This window comes from Heterocephalus glaber, unplaced genomic scaffold, assembly GCF_053883595.1.
Source record: "Heterocephalus glaber isolate CG9 unplaced genomic scaffold, H.glaber_assembly_v1.0 deba00000937, whole genome shotgun sequence".
Taxonomy (NCBI): Eukaryota; Metazoa; Chordata; class Mammalia; order Rodentia; family Bathyergidae; genus Heterocephalus; species Heterocephalus glaber.
The window spans coordinates 13,100,440-13,119,565 of NW_028258173.1; the positions used below are offsets into that span (position 1 = coordinate 13,100,440).

Here is a 19,126-nt window from a genome sequence, read left to right on the forward strand (position 1 = left end):
AAAACAGATATATTTTTTAAAATTAAGGAGACAATATAATGAGAAGATTAATTAGATTTCAGGAGTAAGGGAGAAAGAGGTATTTGGTCAAGCCTTAGGTCTATGGGATGAGCAAGTGAGTGGAATTGACATTTGCCATGATAGGGAACAGTGGAGGAGGAGTGGGTTGGAGTGTAGACAGATTGTTCATTCCATTTTGGACACCACACAATGATCTAGGAGGTCACAGTGTTGCTGGTTAGACAACACTGGGCATGTGGCTCTCAGATGAGAGATAGTGTGTGACATAAGATAGAAGGGATAATCAAAATATACTGCGCATATTTAAATTTTAAAAAATTTTGGGCAGGGAATTTACCTCAGTGGTTCTGCTGCCTGCCTCGCAAGCGCAAGGTTCTGAGTTCAATCTCTGGCAACAACAACAACAAAAATTTATAATAGTAAAAGACACATTGCCATTAATCCCCCTCAAATTCCCTCTTCCTTTGAACACACTTGTCCCATCATTCTTACTACTTCCTGAAGCAGTTCTGGAGGTCCTCATTTGTGTCTTTACTAGGTGTGATAAAGAATATGATGAACACAGGCTGGGGATTTAGCTCAGTGGTTCCACCGCCTGCCTTGAAAGCGCAAGTACCCGACCGAGTTCAATCCCCGGTACCAAAAAAAAAAAATTGATGAATGCAGCTGCAGAGGCAAGCTCCTGAAACATTATGGCAGGTCCTCCTTCACCTTATTCACCAGGTCTGCTGCTGTGTAACTTCTCAAAGTCAAAATGACCATGAAAGATGAGCATTTTGCATCAATTTAGATTATTGAGGCATCCAAGGCAGTGCAACTGAAAACACAAAAGAGGACTTCCAGAACTGCTTCAGGAAGTGGCAAGAACAATGGGAGAACAGTGTTTAAGGTGAGGGGGAGTATGTTGGAAAGATTAATAGGAATTTGGCTTAACATTCACTGTGTTTTTTTCAATCACACCTTGTACAGCTGGAAAGGCAAGCTGGGCATGTTTAAGATAATAACAGTAGCCAAAATTTATGGAATCAGCAATATGTAAGCATTATTATCATTATTCATGTATAGATGGGGACACTGAAACATGAAGAGGCTGTGAAATTTACCCAGGGTCCAACAGCTCAAAACCAGCAATTCTGGGAATGTAAACTGAGGCAGCCCGGATACCATGTCTCTTGTTTAGCCATTCTGTGGTCCCAGAATGCTAGCAGAGCAAGGGGCCTGGCCTAATCATTCCTTTGACTAGGGAAGAAAGTCATCAAGGATAAATGACTTTCTCAAGGACACCCTAGCTTCTTATAGTACAATTGAACCATAGTTCAAGTCTCTGACTCTGAGTATATCTCTTTTCTTTTTCTTTCTCTCTCTCTTCTTTTTTTTTTTTTTTACTGGGGATCAAACTCAGGACCTTGCACTTGTGAGTCAGGCGGTGGAACCACTGAGCTAAATTCCCAGCCCTGTCTTTTTTCATTACATGTTCAATCTCAAATCTTTTAATTTCCTTCCCAGATTAGTTACTATTACATTTTCTAAAGTTTGCTTTTCTCTATTTTATTTTATTTTTTAATTTTTATTTTATTTTATTTTATTTTTTTTGCTTTTCTCTATTTTAAAAAAAATTTTCAGTGGAGTATGCATATTTGTAGCAGGGGAAAGAAACGTGTCAATATTACTGAGCAGAATCCTTCAGACTATGGCTGAAGATAGGCACATTGTGGCATCTCATGGAGAAAAGATCAGAAGTCAGGGCAGTGTTTCCATATTTGCCTTCCAGCACGTATTTTGGGACATCTCTGCCCCACACTCAGTGTAGGAACTCCACTCCTTAGGACGGAAATGATGAGGGGGAAACAATGTAGGATGGTCTAACTTAGATCCAGCCACTCTTCACGGAGCTCTGGAAGTACCAGCGCTCATACATTCTCCTGCCAGCTCCTTCCCTTCCTCACTCACTCATTCACAAGTCCACTTTTCCTGGAAACCATGGAGATGCAGGAAAGCAAGCAGGACTCCCTGTTTGCAGGAACAAGATTTCTGTTTACTGTCGGGAGAGTTTACCATCAGGAAAAGCCAATCAATTCAGACTGAAGATCCTCTAAGCGGTTGTCTGATAAGTATAGCATGATGGATGAAATCTGTTGAACTCAATTGCATTTCAAGAAGATGTTCTCTCCCTAGCAGATATCTTGGACCAAAATAAAACAATGCTGGTTCAAAAAATAAGTTGGTAAATATGATTACTTACCTTGAAGACTGAGAGGTTTCTTACTTTTTTCCCTTTCTTCCCTTACCTTGTCCAATTCTTCAAGCCACTCCCACTCATAATACAAATAGGATGTTTATTTATATCCCAAGTTTTACAAAAATTTAAAAATTTTAATGTATGGGCTTTTGAAACAGGGTTTCACTATGCAGCCCAGGCTAGCTTCAAACTTGAGATCCTCTTGCCTCATCTTCCTAAGTGCTGGGGTTGTGCCACCATGCCTGCCTCCAAGTTATCCTTTTTTCTTTTTTTTTGGTACCAGGGATTGAACTCGGGACCTTGCGCTTGCGAGGCAGGCGTGGGAACCACTGAGCTAAATCCCCGGCCCTCCAAGTTATCTTTTTAAAGAAGTTTTTGTGGTTTACCAAAAGAGAAAATCCCAGGCAATAAAAACAATGATATATGAATCAAATAGAACAGTGAAGAAATATTAGACACCAAATATTTATTCTAGTTGCTTCAAGGGAGCCCAATGCCAGACGTGATGGTCCAGATGGAAAAGGAAACACGATACACATCTCCTATGATCAGAAAAAAGGAAACATTTTTTTTTAAGGGGCCACTGAGTTTTCCTTTTCTATTCTTTTTGGTACCAAGGATTGAACTCAGGACCTTGCACTTGTGAGGCAGGTACAGTGCCACTGGGCTAAATCCTTGGCCCATCTGAGTTTTTCTTTGTACTAAACCTTGAAAGCAATCTCTCTTATGGTAGAGAGATAGAATGTACAATACTTTGACTACCTTTTTGGAGCAAATCAGATTTATTTTCAAAAAGGAATCCACAAGACTAGTTATTATAATGACTTTTGATAAAAGATGGAAATCCTGACACTGAAGTTCAGCTGAAGGGATGCTGATTTATCAGGAGCATTATGGGAAGTTCTTGGAAGCACACTGGTTTCAGCTTAGACCAGCAAGAAGTTCTGGATGCAAATGCTATTTTCTCATCTATTAGTCATTCTTTTATATCTTCGATGATGTAAACATTGTGAATCAATGTTATCATCTAAATCATGATGATTTTTACGAGATGCTGCTTTGGATGAATCCTGGAACATGCAACTACAAACCTATCTCCGTGCCTGTAATAATGATTAGTAGGAGGAATTAGGATTATGATGATTCGGAGTCCATTTAACTTACTTCCCATCTGATCTATTTATTCAGACCATGCCTCTTTTCACATTTGAGCCAATGAGGTCTATAAGAGATGCAGAAAATAAAATGGTAAATTATGCACTGAAAATCAGGGCTATGAAAACAAATTAAATATGAAGTCAAGACCAGAGTGGGCATAGGATGAAGTAGGACAGAAAGAAGATTTGATGGCAATAAAGTCATACTGTTGCTACAAATTGGCTGCAAATTGGTGATGGGCTTCCTGGTGAGTGGTGATTTATAAATGGCTTCCTAAAATACAACTGTTCTATTCTACCAGCATCGCCCTAATCTGTAGTCCATCACTATCATGAGAAACTAACTAAGGATGATAGAATTTGCTCTTTGTGACTCAACAGTAGCTTCCAGTGACTATCACTTCCATTCTGAGATGCTCTCAGGCCATCTCTGCAGTACTCTGCACCTCTGTTCCATCCTTGATGACCTTTTGCTGCATGCAGTTTGTCTCCCTTATAACTTGAGCTTTCATGTGGCTTTGTCTCACAATGGGCCTGGTTCCACTTGGCATCTTTTCAAATTTGCCTACCTCTATTTACTCAAGTTATTGGCTATTTCTAAGAGTAATAATGTGGTCGGTCCAGTTCGTCCTTTGACATCTGGCCATGTTACAGGGTGATAGTGTATGGGTCAGATCACATAGCCCAAAACATGAGCCAAGGGGTAGGGTGGGGATGGACAGAGAGTTGTGTGTGGGGGTTTTCTTGCAATGGAGTTTAAGTATGGCAAGCCATATCATCTATTTGTGTGGGGAGGGACTGAGCATCAGCATGGGGAAACTAGCTGCCTCCTGCTTTGTTGCACCAGTTTACTGAAAACTTCTCCAGTTGCACAAGTCATTCTCTTTGGAAGTATGCAAGAGGCCTTGGGGATATGGATAGAAAACACTTCCTTATAAGTGTACCAGACACACAGACTTCTGAGTGTATTTGACTTTTGGACTTTCTACTCAGAATCACATCAGCATGGGCATTGCCTGGCAGCCTGTTCCAAGTGCAGAATTCCAGCCTCACGCCACTGAATCAGAATCTGCAATTCAACCCCCCCCCCCAAGACTAATATGGGCATCAAAGTTTGAGAAACACTGGGGCCGGGGATTTAGTTCAGTGGTTTCACTGCCTGCTGTGCAAGCGCAAGGACTCGAGTTTGATCCTCGGTACCAAAAAAAAAAAAAAAAAAAGTTTGAGAAGCACTCATAGTACAGCAAACTTTGGGACACATGATGCATTTCTGATAAGTGACTGAGGAGTTCAGAAGTGATGTCTTTCCTAAAGTCCCCTAATTGTCAGTAATAGATTTAGGAATTGAATCAAGATGACTTGAGTCCTATTCATATTTGCTTTCCGCTACTCCAGGCTGCATCTTCACTTAGGAAACAAAGAGACTCCATTAGGTCATTAGTAAGAAGAACAAATTAACATGATTAGGATGACTGTACAAGAGTCACTTTCGGGTGTACAAGAGGGCACAATTAACTACTTTAGGACAGTAGATACAGCCTGACGCATCCCATGTAACTGAAGTTTTTCTAGTTTACACAGATTTCTCACATGTGTTAAACTATTTTTTTTCTTTTTTTTAAGATGGGGTCTCATTAAATTGCCAGGCTGGCCTCAAATTCATGATCTTCCTGCCTCAGCCTCCTGTGTAGTTGGGATTGCAATCTGTGCCACCAGGCCCAGCTTGTTAAATAATTTAAACAGCATAAATATTGTCCCCAATGAGAAGGTCATTTTAAAGTTTTAACTTAAAAATTTTGATCTTCAAGTAAATGACAGTACCCAGAAGATCTCATTATAATAGATAAATCATAATCTAACCAAGTCAAGAAAAATAAGAGAATGGAGGATGCAATCACAGATCACAAATTTAAAATAATTTTGAAATGGCTCAAAAAAAAAAAAAAGAAATGCCTTTGCTTACCTCCTTCAATAAATGTGAACTTCGAAATCAAATAAATTTGCAGAGCTGGATGAAACAGGAGTTTCTCAGCTGTCAGACAGCATGGCAGTGGCAGGGCTGGAAGCTCTGTCTTGTGGCTGCCTGCCAAGTCATTTCCCTATGCGTCAACTAGACTTTAGAGTTTGCTTTCTGAAACTGTTATGCCTGCTCTGTAACTCGGAGCAAAGAGGACTGGGCAGCATGGCAGGAACTTGACTCCTCCAGTGGAATGGGACCCAGATGTCCCGAGAAGCATCTACCTCCCAGGACCAGCCCTGCTTGGGCTCTCCAACATCAGCATTTAGGGCACTCCGCTCTGGGAAGGAAAAGCGAACATGTTCTTAAATCCGACGATCGTGAGTGTTAGACCTGGGAGAGTGCATCCTCTCAGAGACTTAGCTAGTGTTTCAAATTTTGTGCTCTTTCCATTATATTACCTTTAATGATTCTAATATTAATAACAGTAATAATGGGATTTATTAAATCCTTACTCCTTTATCTCTTCTCAACAGCTTTACCAGATAGGCACTATCTTTGCACCATCTCCATTTTACAGGAACTAAAACACAGAAGGGTTAAGTAATTTGCCAAAGTCACACATTAAGTAGCAGAGTTGAGATCTGACCCCAAGTAATTCGATTTCAGGGCCTATATTCTTACTCCCATTTGCTACTCCAACAGTTCTCATATTTATCTGGGAATGGACACATTAATAGATGCGTAGATAATGGGATCACTAGGCATGGTAATTGTATTATTTATTTATATATTTATTTATATATTGTGGTGCTAGGAATGAAACCCAGGACCTCACACATGACAAGCAAGCTCTCTACCACTGGTCTACAACCCTATCCCTTTGGCATAGTAATTAAAAAAAAAAAAAGATTCCTGAGAGGGGCTGGGATGTAGCTCATTAGTACAGCGTGTGCTTAGCATTCAAGGAATTCTGGGTCCAATTCCCAGCACAGGGGTCGGGGTGGGGTTGGGGGGGTGGATAGGAAGAGTCCCAAGAGACCAAAGATGAACTATGGCTTACTGGATATTCACCACTTGTTAGTCATAGTTTACGTGCTTGCTCAGTAATCATAAAACCAAAGCCAGAATCAAACAAAACTTCACGAAGAAGATGAAGTTAATCTCACTGACTAGAGGAGAAAGAGGAAGCCTAGAGAGGTTCCATACCTGGCTAAGTAGCAAATCTGGGGTTCAGATCCCGCAGCATTCTCCACCTTCACCGCCAAGCATATTAAACCGCCAGTTGTCACCTTCGTTATTCATTCAGCCCTAGCAGTCCCAGCTGGACAGGAGTCATTTCCCACCCACACTCTTTTCGGGGTGCTTTCGGCCATTCAGTGACTTGGGGGCAGGCGAGGCGGGGATCAAAAGCCTGTCACGCACTGTCTTCACTCTTTCCCAGGCTTTAGAGGTGCGGTCCAAATCACCTCTTTGTCCGGGGACCTTCGGGTCTCACCTGAGGCTCCTCCGGGTCCAGGTGGAGGCGGACACCGCCCCCTGGTGGCAGTTGGGCGCGCGGCGCATGCTAATGAGCCCCCAGCGCCGCTCGCTGATTGGCTGGCGCGGATTCCAGCCGCTTCGCAAGTCGCCGAGTGCGAGCCAGAGTAGAGGGGCGGCCGGCGGCAGCCCGGGTCCTGCGCCCTCCTCGCTCTGCTCTGCGCCTCCCCGGTGACTCCCCGGCGACGCCCAGGCGGGGCCGGCCAGGCTGCCTGCTGCAGCAGGGGGCTTTTCCTCTCCTCTCGCATTGGTGTTCCGATCGTGAATTCACCCAGGGTCCGGGATGACGATCCGACACCAAAGCCAGCAGTACAGGCCGAGGATGGCATTTCTGCGAAAGGTAATGAATGGGCCCTCACCTGGCCAGTGGCAGGTGGGCGGGGACCAACTCTGGGGCGTGTCTGAGGAGACGCTGGGCAGGAGGAGAGGCGTCCCTCTGCTCTGTCCGCTGGTGGATCGCATTGACTAGTGTGTGTTGTGATGAAACGTCATACCTATTTAGTTTTCAGGCTGCCTCTTCAGCCTGAGGAATCCGCACCGCTTGGGCAGAACGTGGGAGTGGCAGCGCCGGCCGCCTGGAGCAGAGGTGACAAAGGACAGCTCAGCTGGGCCTGCAGCTCTCAGTTTCACAAGACACCCACAAGTTAATTTCAAGCTGCTATAGGTTGCCATTTCTGGATCTGACATGCTATATTTGAAAGTGAAAAATATAGCTTGCACAAGTAGACTGGAAGCACATACCTGCCCTTCAGGCGTGGTCACCATCTTCCATTGCTCGAGTCCCTTGGTTGAGTTTGAGCCTAAATGTCAGGGTTTCTTGGTGCAAACTTCATTCTGCACCATCTCCTCTTAGTCACCAATGTGTGCTAGAGGGTAGCTTGCTCTGAGCTCAGTTCTGGACACCAGGGACACAGTGACTGGAAAAACAGGGATAGCTCTCTCTTCAACCACCCCTGAGGCTGAGTGGCCCACCCAAGGGCCGCTTCATGGTGTCCAGTCTCGGAGGATGTGGGCAGACTGAGGACCAGCTCACCACAAGGAACCTGAGGGTGCTTCCATTCAAGTGCTACACTTTCTAAATGAGTCAAGCTCTCTCAGCCAGCTAGTGGTAGGGCTGGAGGTTGACAGTGTAGATGTCTTGGCATCCGACCTAAGAACAGCACCTGAGCCTCTCTGCCCAGGGGCATTTTTTCTGGTCCTAGGAACATAACTGGCACACATGTGACCAGAATGCCAGGGAGGGGATGCCCCCAGGACCAGCAGGTGATCTTGAAAGGCAGCTGTACATACATGAGGGTCATTCCCTACCAGGTAGTCTTTGAGGGTGTTCTCTACTGTTCCTCCCAGGGACTTCCAGTAGGCTACAACTCCAGGGGTAACCTGCTCATGAATGTACCTTGTATTTCCCTTCTTACCGTCCCTTTCCTGTGTCCCTAACCACCTACAATTGCTTCTTGGAATCTTTTTCCCCACCAATGCTCTAACTTTGGTTATTATCTTCATTTTACAGGAGAGGAGCTTCCAAGTCTGTGAGGAGAGAGCCTTGAAGCTGGAGGGATGTGAGGTACCTACTGGGCAGAGGGAGCAGGGCCCAGGCAGCAGAAGCAGTGTGTGCCAATCACAGAGAGGTGAGAGTTGGGTAATCTGAGGGCAAATTGTTCGCTATTGCTGAACTTATTGTACAAGGGGAGTGTGAGGCTGGATTCCCAGGAAGGGACAGATCATAAAGGCTTCCTGTGCCTGCTAAAGATGGTTCAAGTTTTCCTGAAAGAAGCCACAGTGGGATTTGGAGCAGGTGAGTGGCGTGGTGAGGTTCAGGTTCCAAAGACTGCTCCAACATGATCAAGAGGAGTGGGTGGAATGTCTTCTCTGGAGCTGAGAGTGTTCACTTGGGGTTCTCCTAGGCTCCCCACCACTGAGCCACCTAGGAAAGGCAGCTCCTTTAGGGGCCAGTGAGAGCACTTCCCCCTGCACTCCCATCCCATGCTCGATGCAGCCTGGGGGAGACATTCCCACCAGACAAGGTAGCTGCCTGGGATGCCTGGATTCCTTTAAGATATGGTAGAATTTTTTAAAATGGGCCACTGAAATGAGTAGACCCTTCTCAGAAGTACAGATGGCCAATAAGCACATGAAAAAATGTTCAATCTTGCTGGCCATTAGAGAAATGCAAATTAAAACAACCCTGAGATTCCATCTTACTCCAGAAAGAGTGGCTATCATCAAGAAATCAAACAATAAATGCTGGTGAGGTTAAAGGGGAAAGGGATTCCTTTTACACTGTTGGTGAGAATGTAAATCACTGTGGAAACCAGTATGAAGATTCCTCAAAACATGAAAATAGAGATTCCATTTGACACAGCTATTCCACTTGTAGGAATCTTCCCAAAAGACTTAAAGTCATCATAGTACAGTAATACATTCATGACCATATTTATAGCAGCACAATTTATAATAGCTAAATCTTGGAAACAGCCTATATGTCCATCAACAGATGAATGAATAAAGAAAATGTGGTCCTTATGTACAGTGGAGTACATTTTGTCATAAAGAATTATAAACTTGATTCATTTGTAGGAAAATGGATGCACCTCAACACCACAATGTTAAGTAAAATAAGGCACACAAGTTTAAATATTACATGGCTTCTCTTATATGAGAAACTCAAAATATAAATCAAGAGCAAAATAAAAAATAGATGGTAGGGAGAGTTTTTTTCAACTGGAAAGGGAAACAAGATGGAGGAAAAGGGATAAAAAAGAGAACTGAAGAAAAAATACAAACAGAGCTTTTGGAAATGGAAGGGGAACACAGTTAGAAAGAGCAGCAAGGGAAGGGAGAGGTAAGGGGTGAAAAGAGTGTTCAGCTGTGTTATGTACAAACTGACCATGATAAATGTAATCGTTATGTGCTGCGAGCATATACGAGTAAAATAATTATGTTTAATTAAAAAACAGATGTGGTGCAAAGAGGTGAAGCGTGCAGGTACCTAGGGCTTTGCCTGTGAGAACCGGCTGATGACACGAAGTGGCGCTGGCGCTGACATCACGGTTAGGAGCCTGCTGTAACTCCAGCCCCACAGAGCTCTGTCCCCACTCCAGCCCATCATCGCTATGTTCTACTAGCCCAGGCCATCCAAGGTGAGGTGGAAACAGCTCTCCAACCCTTTAAGATGCTTTCTTCCTTGTCTCAAGGAAATAGCTGGACTTGGGGGAGGGACCTTACTGAGTCTTGGGGAAAATTTAGAGTTGCATGTATCATTTATAGATTTCTCCATTTAATGAACACTTATTGAGCACTTACTGTGTGTCAGATGTTTGTAGATGCTGGATCAAAAAAGATTTTGAGACACAGTCCCTGTCCTCAGGCAACTTATAGTCTAATAATGGGAAATGGCCACACATTACAACTTGATGGCACCTTACCGGTGACACAGCAGACACCTGGAGGGCAGAGCAACTGCTGTGAAAGGCACAGAACAGGCTTAGCTGAAGGATGTGGAGACAGATGGGAGCCAGGAAGGGGCTTAAAGATAAAGGAGGAGGAAGGACATGAACTTACCTGTGGATCTGTTATGTGTCAGTTGTTGACTGGAGCCAGTGACAATGTCCAGCAGGCAATTCTCTTTTCAAGAGAGGTTTTGAAAGCCTTGAGACACATATCAAACTGGTCAGTTTTTGTTTGGTTTGGTTTTTTTGAGACAGGGTCTCACTCTGCAGCTCAGGCTGGCCTCAAACTTGTAACCTCCCTGTTGTAGCCTCCTAAGTGCTGGGATTGCAGGTGTGTACCCCCACACACAGCTCCAACTGGTCATTGAGAATACAACAGACACAGGGGTGGTATCTAGGGCTCAGCCTCACTAATAGGCCATGTGGGACTTGGGCATTTAAACTGTGAATAGCAGCACTGTGGGTTGGGATGTGAGTTGCTTATGAGAAAAGAGAGCTCAGTGGTTTAGGATTGCTCTTCACAGCTTTGCACAGCCAAGATGATTATAATTTTTCCCTCAGGGAGCTCTCTCTGGTTTATAGGGAAATTCCAGTCCTCAAGGTCAGCCACTTACTGAGCCAGAAACTGAGAGCCAGTGGATAGGGTCCTGGAACCTTGGCTTTCTGAGAATTGGAGTGACTGGCTGGGTTCTTTAAACAGGGCTCAGTCAGCTGGAATCTGGGAGGGGAAAGGCTTGTCTGGGGTGGGGCCAGATAGGTCCATTGACCTCTTTCTTGTGCATTTGTTTGTGGCCTCAGGGACTAGTTGTGGAGAATAAGGATTCTGGGAGAACCTGGAAGCTGTGGTGTGGTCAACAGAGGCCAGGTGGGGTAGGGAGGTGACTCCATGGAAAAGAGCCAGGGAGCGTCATGTACCTGATGAAAGGACAGCTCTGAAAGGACACACACAGGCCACAGACAGGGAGTCTGGAGAAAGGCTGTGGCAGCATTCTTTCTGAGGGTCTTTAAAACCAAGGTGGATTTTCCCCTGTCCTGCCTGAGCCAAGGAGATGGCCAAGATCACCTCTTTAAGAAAGACCATTCCAGCCCCCAGGAGTTATCAGTTTTTGCACTTTTGATTTATTATAATTTCAAAAGAGAACTCCTTATGTGAATTTACACAGGAGAGGTCAGAGGAAAAGTATTCTGTACTCCAGTGGGAAGACCCCTAAAAATGTACGTGGCACACACATCCCCCTCTTCCCAGCAAATGATCCTTTTGCAAAGGAAGGTTTTCCTGCTGGAAGAAATCTTCCCTTCTTTATTGTGCCTTTAATAACACCTCTTATTATTCCTCATTGAAGGTTAGTTTCAAATTCTTCATAGATTAAAAAAAAAAAAGCCACAATGAAGCTGCTGATATTTTCATCAGTGTTTACATAAGCAGATCCGATTCCTCCATCTGCTGTTGGGCTCCCTCTGTCTCTCTAAAAAGATGGTTGCTTTACCCAGGAAAGTACAGTATTTCCGGTGAAAAGTTGTTTATAAACTGAAAAAAGTTATGAGAGAAAAGATGAAGAAACTATAAGCCAGCCATTAAAAACTAAAACAATAGGCTGTGTGTGTGTGTGTGTGTGTGTGTGTGTGTGTGTGTGTGTTGCTTCTGCTGGAAGGAATGATTTGAATGATCCCACAGCTGGTATCTCCCCCCACACCTGTCCCAGACCTGTCTCCTACTCCCTCCTGGGGCTGTCCCTTTGCTTCCCTCCCTGCTGCTACCTCTACAGCTGACCCAGTGGTGTAAGACACTGCCAGGCCCTGACTTTGCAGGAGGCTGAGGTCCACAGTTCCAAATGGAGCCACAATCAATAGATTCAGCTCCAAAACAATTCTCTGAGCCGAGAAAGTGTCTGCACAGATGAAGAATGCAGTCAGTCTTGGACAGGCACTCCTGCTGGGTCATGCATGCTGTCTGAGTGGCTAGCATTTTTCCCAGACTCCTGAGCAATAAGACTGTCCTCACAGCCTTCCCTGTGCACCTGATCTTGGCCTGTTTCTGAGATTATGGTCAGCTGCAAATACTGGTTTAGCAACAAAGATTGAAATAATAAGTCCCAGATCTTATTGTTGACTTAGGACAATGCCCCGTGCTCCTTCCCTCCTTTGGAAGGTGGGGAGCCTTCCAGCACTAGGAGCCAGGTGGAGGGAGGGAGAGAGAGAGGGAGGTTGCAGGTAGAATTTTTCTATTCTGATCTCTCCTGGGTCGTTCTTTCTCTCTGATGCAGCCAGATCAGCCTATACCTCTTTCCCACTCTACTTGGCCACATCACAAGTTCCCTTCAAACTCTACTTTCTGCAGGAAGCAGTCCTGAACCATCCGATGATTGAGGCTCCTTTTGGGTTCCTGTGCAATTTGGATCTGCATGACTCTTGTGGAACACACTTTATCCTGGCCTGCCTGTTACTCATCTCTGTCTACATCTTTTGCCATCCCAGCTCCCAGAGGACAGAAATTATGTTGTTATTTGTAGCAGTCATGGCAATGGAGCCATGAGAAGCATTCTGTTAAATCTCTTCCCATAAGGTTGTATAGCTGAGTTTTTCTTATGCAGCTTCCCTGACTGGTCCCTAAAGGACATATTGTGACAAGAATAACCTCTATCAGTACCACTTTCACCCCAATTTGTCACCCTTCCTGTATTGCCTTAGAGATTATATAACTGTTTTACAGTCATTATTTTCACTCGATCTTCATAACCACCCTTTTAAATATATGGGGCAGGTGTTACATTTTTTCCCCCAGTGAATGAAAATACTACAGTTTAACATATTCCCACTGGCTTGAACTTTGCATCACTGTTCCTTTGGGCAGCTTGTACCAGCGGGGTACCCTATGGGACAGTTATGCATGGACCACCAGTGGTTCTGAGTCACCTGGCAGCGAGACAGAAATTACAGCCCCGTCGTGAACATGTGAAAGAGGTCGAATGACTGGCCTACAGTCACATCACTGATACTTTTCTTTTTCTCAGCCGCTTGGAGGTTGGGGAAACCAGTAGTCTCATTCAGACCACAGGAATATGCAGCCATGTTAAAAGGACTCGAACTGACTGCTGAAACAATGTAACATAGAGTTATGATCTATACTAATGTAAGATTCAATCTAGTTTGGTGGCTCTGGATTTGGTCGACAGGTACCAGAGAGCTGGCTGTGCTGGGCCAGCCCCCTGGTGTGGCTGTCAGGCAGGCAGCAGGAAGTGGCTGGGAGTGGAGGAGCGAGGGACTGAGTTCATGGGCAGAATTTGTTCTTGCTGTAGTTTCTGAGTGTGCTCTTGTCTCCATCTCTTTGCTTATGTGGTGTCCTCATTCTGGGAAACTCTTATTCACTCAGTGAGCTTAGGGCTGTATTTTCAGTGAAATGCTCTAGATGTTTCTGTGTAGAGTTTGGCAGCAGGACATAACTGAAGTGTTTCTCTTTCAGAACAGGCTGATTTTTTGCATTTCCTGTTTTGGCTACTGATACTGAGGTAGGATAGAAGAAATAAAGATAGGTAGCAAGGAGACAAAGAAAATAATAATCTAAAAATGGTACTTTTAAGAAGACTACAACTTCATGACACAGAGTTATCCAAAGTTTGCTATTATCTGCACTCCTTCACCTTCTTTGTATTTTTGTTGTTGTTGTTGTTCCAGGCCTGTCACATCACCAAATCCCTTAAAGATAATATGTCCAGAAAATTAGCTTAGTTGATAAGGTAAAGGTCAGAAAACCGGCTCTGAGATAGAGAAGGGTTTCAAAGAACATTTTTAGGGAAAACTGATCACACATCTTTAAAAAAAAAAAAAGTACAGTACAACGGACTAGGCCAGTACCTTCCTCCTATAAAATGGGCCATCCTTTCACTTGTAAAATGATTCATTCATTATCTTTCTATCTGTCGGTAGGCCTTTGATTTTTTCTTTTTCCTGTAAACTAAGCTCAAAATTTCTATAGATGCACAAATTCCAGCTGGGGATTTAGCTCGGTGGTTCCATCACCTGCCTCACAAGCACAAGGACCTGAGTTCAATCCCCAGTACCAAAAAAAAAAAAAAAAAAAAGTAGTGCTAAAACAAATTCCACAGATTTCCACTGCCCAAAACACATAAATATTCCTAGCTCCTGCCATAATGTGCCTTTTTCCCTTTTGAAGGCTCTCAATCTATTTCTTTGAGTGTGCACTTTAAAATTTCTGCCTATAAATCTCTTTATACTTTTTCTAATATGTCCTGAAAATTCTTTATTTTGTGATGGAAATCAGTGAACCTGAACCTGCCTCATGGATGGAGTGAGTTAAGGTCCTCATTTCCGCTTTTAGGACCTCCTTGTGCCCTATGTAGTCACAATATCGCTATTGCCTTGGCAGTGAGACAGGAAACCTAGGGATCATGCTCTCTTGCCCTCCCCAAATTGTATCCAATCTCCAAGTCCAAGAGAGTTAAGGGAAGTGAAAAGAATTAAGATGTGTTCTGTAAATGTACCAGCTCCCCACAATGAATGGAATCATTATGTATTACAAACTTGTGCCAATAAAAATTTTTTAACAACCCTAACTTTTACTTGGAAAAAACTGTACAGGAGAGTCCACATCTCCATTGCTTCTAGAGCTTGCTCTTCCTTACCTCTGCACCACCTCTGGCTGGAGTGGTACTCTTCCCACCTATCTTGTCAAGGCCGGCACTCCCTCCTTTTTGCTGCCATCTATAATCTTGTAAAATAAGGGAAACTGATGTTCCCCTCTTGCTGAGAGCTTCCAGTTGCCTATGGAATGGCACTGAAGGCCTGTTGTGTCGTAGATCTGTAGTTTTTCCCATACACATCATGTACTTTGCCCCTGCCTGCCTCAGCACATGATTTCCTGTCTGGAATGCCCCTTTTCTCTGTGGCAGAGTCAACACAATCTCACCAATGACTCTGTGTGCTGTCTTCATTAGAACCAATGGGCCACAAGCAGAAGTGAGTGAGTGTGTGTGTGTGTGTGTGTGTGTGTGTGTGTGTGTATGCATGTTTTCCAGGCAAAGCCTTGAAGGGCAAGTGCAAGTTCTCCATGTTTCTTCTCTTTCCCCTGCACAGTGATCATGAACATGTGATGAAACGAGGAACTGCAGATGGTAGCAGCCTGAATTGCCGAGTCATTGCTGGAGGGAGGAACCTGAACATTGCTCACCTTAAAGTAATGTTTGCAAAAGAGAAATATACCTTTTGATGTTAACCCTTTGTTACTGCAGCATGACTCAATCTATCCTGACTAATACACTCTCATTTTCTGCCAGTTAAAATCTGTTACTTTTAAATCCCAGCTTAAATGCTACCTCTTCCTTAAAAGCCTTCCAGAATCAACCCACCCCTCATCATGAATCCCTTTCCTTTGTACTTCACAGCATGTGTAACTTATGTCCGTTTGACACTTCATGCTTAGTATGATGGATTGGTTATACATGCAGTTAGCAACACAGAATGATTAATAGTATGAATTCCAGAGTTAGATTGCCTGGGCTCACATCTTGGTTCTACTATTTATCAACACTGAGACTTTCAATGAGTTACTTAATCTTCCAGAACCTTGGTTCATATTTTCCTCCTAGTACCTGCCAGACCACTTGACATGATAGTTGTTAAATAGTACCTTGTGATAGTTAACTGTTGTGTCAGCTTGAGTAAGAAATACCCATCTGATTGGCGTACCATAGTTCTGGGTGTGACTGAATGGATTTACTGAAGACAGCCCCTGGGTGTGAGTGGCACCAGCCAACTGGCTTGTAGCCTGAATAAAATATAAAAGGGAAGGAAGAAGGGAGACTTGCTTCTATTTCTTTGGAGGAGCCTCCAGTCTCTGCCTTTGCCTTGGACGTCCATCTCCTGCCTTCCAGCACAGACTCTTCGGCCTTCCATCATAGCACCTTTGGGTTCTTTATACAGGTCTCTACATTGAGCTCCAGACCTTTGGCTTTTGACTGGATCCTTTGGATCTCCAGTGTGCAAAGCACTATGTGCTCTTCCACACCTGACTCTGCAAGTGGGCATTGTAAGCCCTAATATATATCTATATCTATATCTATATCTATAAATAATATATATAGAGATGTCTACATATATATGTCTATCTCTCTATATGTATATATCTCTCTACATATCTATCATATACATACAGTAAGTCCTGTGTAAGACTCATTTTGTCGGCTTATGAATAAGTCCAACTTATGAACAATTCTCCCAGAACAGAACTTGTTTGTAAGTCGGGGACTTACTGTATAATTCATATGTCTATATATCTTATATGAAATCTGGTGAGCACTGACTGATACATACTTGTTTGCCAACCTCCTTCTGTTTTGTCTTCCAGATTGAAGCACCAGTAAAAGACGTGGAGAGCCAGAGATGGGATTCAAAATGAAAGCCAGGGAACCCTTGAAATCAGAGGCCCTTGTAACAGGTAATGTAACAGGTGATACCTTGTATGGCCCTGGCCATTCTTTTTCTGTTAAGATGACTTTATGATTTTTTTCTACAAATGTGATGAATTACGTTGGTTGATTTTAGAGTAATAAATCACATTTGCCTTCCTGGAATGAAGCCTAAATAGATGCTTGATTTTATTGGCTGATATTTGATTTAGGGTTTTGCATTTATACTCACAGGTGAGAGTTTTGTTTATGTCCCTCCTGACACCAACCAATTTTCTGATTCTCCAACACCAACTAGGTATCCTGTTATTCAATCCATTTCTGACACTACCTAGTGTTAGTATCCAGATGCAGCAGATTTTTTTTTTTTTTTTGGGTACTGGGGATTGAACTTGGGTCCTTGTGCTTGCACAGCAAGGAACGAAACCACTGAGCTAAATCCCCGGCCCTAGATATGGCAGATTTAAGAGCTCTGTCCCATGAGACTGCCACCACTTTAGACACCAGTTACAAGTCCTAGCCACTCATACTTCTGAGTGACTGGCTCCAAATCAGGGATTCCCATGACCCCCTTTCAGGTTTAATAACTTGACAGAAAAACTCACAGAACTTAGGAAAGTGCTTTACTTAATATATCCCGTTTGTTATGAAGGATTCAATGCAAGAACAGCCAAATGGTGAGATGCAGAGGGTTAGGGGTAGGGGAGGGGTGTGGAGCATCTGTGCCCTCACCAGGTGCACTGACCTCCTGGCACCTCGATGTGTTTGCTAACCTGGAAACTCTTGGAACTCCTCATTTAGGGTTGTTACAGAGGTGTCCTTACTCAGGCATGACTAGTGAAATGTTTGGCCGATGGTAATTAACTCAGTCTCTGGCCTTTCACCCCTCTGTGGCCTGGAGGTCAGGGAGTGGGGCTGAAAGTTTCCACCCTCTAGTCAGGTTTAGATCTTTCTGTTGCCCCCACCCCAAAGCCACCTAGAGGCCTCTAGCCACTAGTCATCCCAGTAGCATACAAAAGACGCTCATCACTGTGGAGGTTCCAAGTTTAAGGAGCTTCACACAAGGAACCAAGGACAAAGACCAATTTTTTTTTTTTAATTATACCACAACGATTGAGATGGGTCTGTAATTTTTCCTTCTTGTAATATCCTAGTAGTCTAACTTTTCTGTCAAGATGATGTTGGCCCCATAAAAAGAGTTGGGGAGGATATTCTATTTTTCTAGTCTCTGGAAGAGTTTGGATAAGATTGGTGTCATTCTTTAAGTATTTGGAAGAATTGCTGGGTGTGGTGCTGCACACCTGTAATCCCAGCATTTGGGAGGCTGAGGCAGGAGGATTGCCAGGAGTTCAAGGCTAGCCTGGGCTATAAAATTAAAATATTTACAGTTCTGTCATATTCAAACATATGGATGAATCATTTTTAATATTCCAAGTCCTAAATGAGTTAGTTCTGACAATTGACTAGACTTGGCCTTCCTTCTCATCATTCAGCCCATAGCTATTTAAGAAGTACACACCCTTGTTATGGCTTGTGTTTGGATGTCCTTCCAAAGCCTCATTCGGATGAGGTAGGGATATTTTGGGGGTGGCTGAATCTAGAGTGAATGATGCTGGGATTAAGGGAATGTGGTTGGTTTGGTACTGCCCTAATCCCGGTAGTCTGAATAAGATAAAAGGGGCAGAAAGACATTGTTAAGGTCCCTTGTTGTTTTTGCTACCCTATGGGCACTGTGAACTGTTTCTCCTCTGCAATGCCCCTCTGCCATGTGCCACTCTTGAAGTCAGCTGATTATGGACTGAAACCTCTACAAACTGTGAGGCAAATAAACCCTTTCCCCTTTAACTTTGATTATTGGGTATTTATTTTGGTACCTGGGATCAAACTCGGGACCTTGCACTTGTGAAGCAGGCGGTGGAACCACTGAGCTAAATCCCTGGCTCGAATAGGATATTTTATCTCAGCAAAGAAAAAAGTAACTCAGACAACACTTAAATATTATTCCTATAAAAATAGATTTTGGTTGAAATAACTCCCCAATCAAAAAATATACATTAATTTACTACTTCATATCATAGGTCCTACTACAGTTCCTTCCATTAGTAAGAATGGGCAGCAGGAGGCATAAAAAATGGGTTAAATTTTGCTGGGTGTGGTGGCATATACATATACTCCTAGGCTGAGGCTGGAGAATGGCTGTGAGTTCAAGGCCAACCTGGGCTATATAATGAAATCCAGGCCAGCCTGAACTCTATAGTCAGACCATTTCAAAAAACCAACAAAGTAAAATAAAAACTATTTAGAAGAATTACTTGAAGTCATCAGGGCTTAGAGTTTTCTTT

General features: G+C 43.5%; 1 protein-coding gene and 1 long non-coding RNA gene across 9 annotated transcripts in view; one reads left to right on the plus strand and one right to left on the minus strand.

The window, feature by feature from the left end:
* Positions 1 to 2,813: 2,813 nt before the first annotated feature.
* Positions 2,814 to 6,940, minus strand: LOC110346814 (uncharacterized). The gene is made up of 3 exons (XR_015450136.1): positions 6,584 to 6,940; positions 5,381 to 5,714; positions 2,814 to 3,482 (listed from the first exon to the last, which is right to left on the minus strand). It is a non-coding gene; the product is annotated as an uncharacterized LOC110346814 (long non-coding RNA).
* A 207-nt stretch (positions 6,941 to 7,147) lies between these two features.
* The window catches only part of Rgs9 (regulator of G protein signaling 9), a 118,060-nt gene continuing 106,081 nt past the window's right edge, over positions 7,148 to 19,126 (plus strand). For 2 of the 8 annotated variants that reach the window (XR_015450132.1, XM_087208183.1), the window contains exons 1-4: positions 8,204 to 8,541; positions 9,871 to 10,053; positions 15,454 to 15,553; positions 16,724 to 16,813. Coding sequence is in view for 5 of the 8 variants with exons in the window: in XM_021248582.2 (XP_021104241.2) it covers positions 16,759 to 16,813 (55 nt within the window). In the remaining 3 variants the exon portion in view is untranslated. Of the gene's footprint in view, positions 7,190 to 8,197; positions 8,542 to 9,870; positions 10,054 to 15,453; positions 15,554 to 16,723; positions 16,814 to 19,126 lie in introns of those variants that run through there. The other 6 variants (XM_087208179.1, XM_087208180.1, XM_021248582.2 and 3 more) reach the window with 5 other exon arrangements.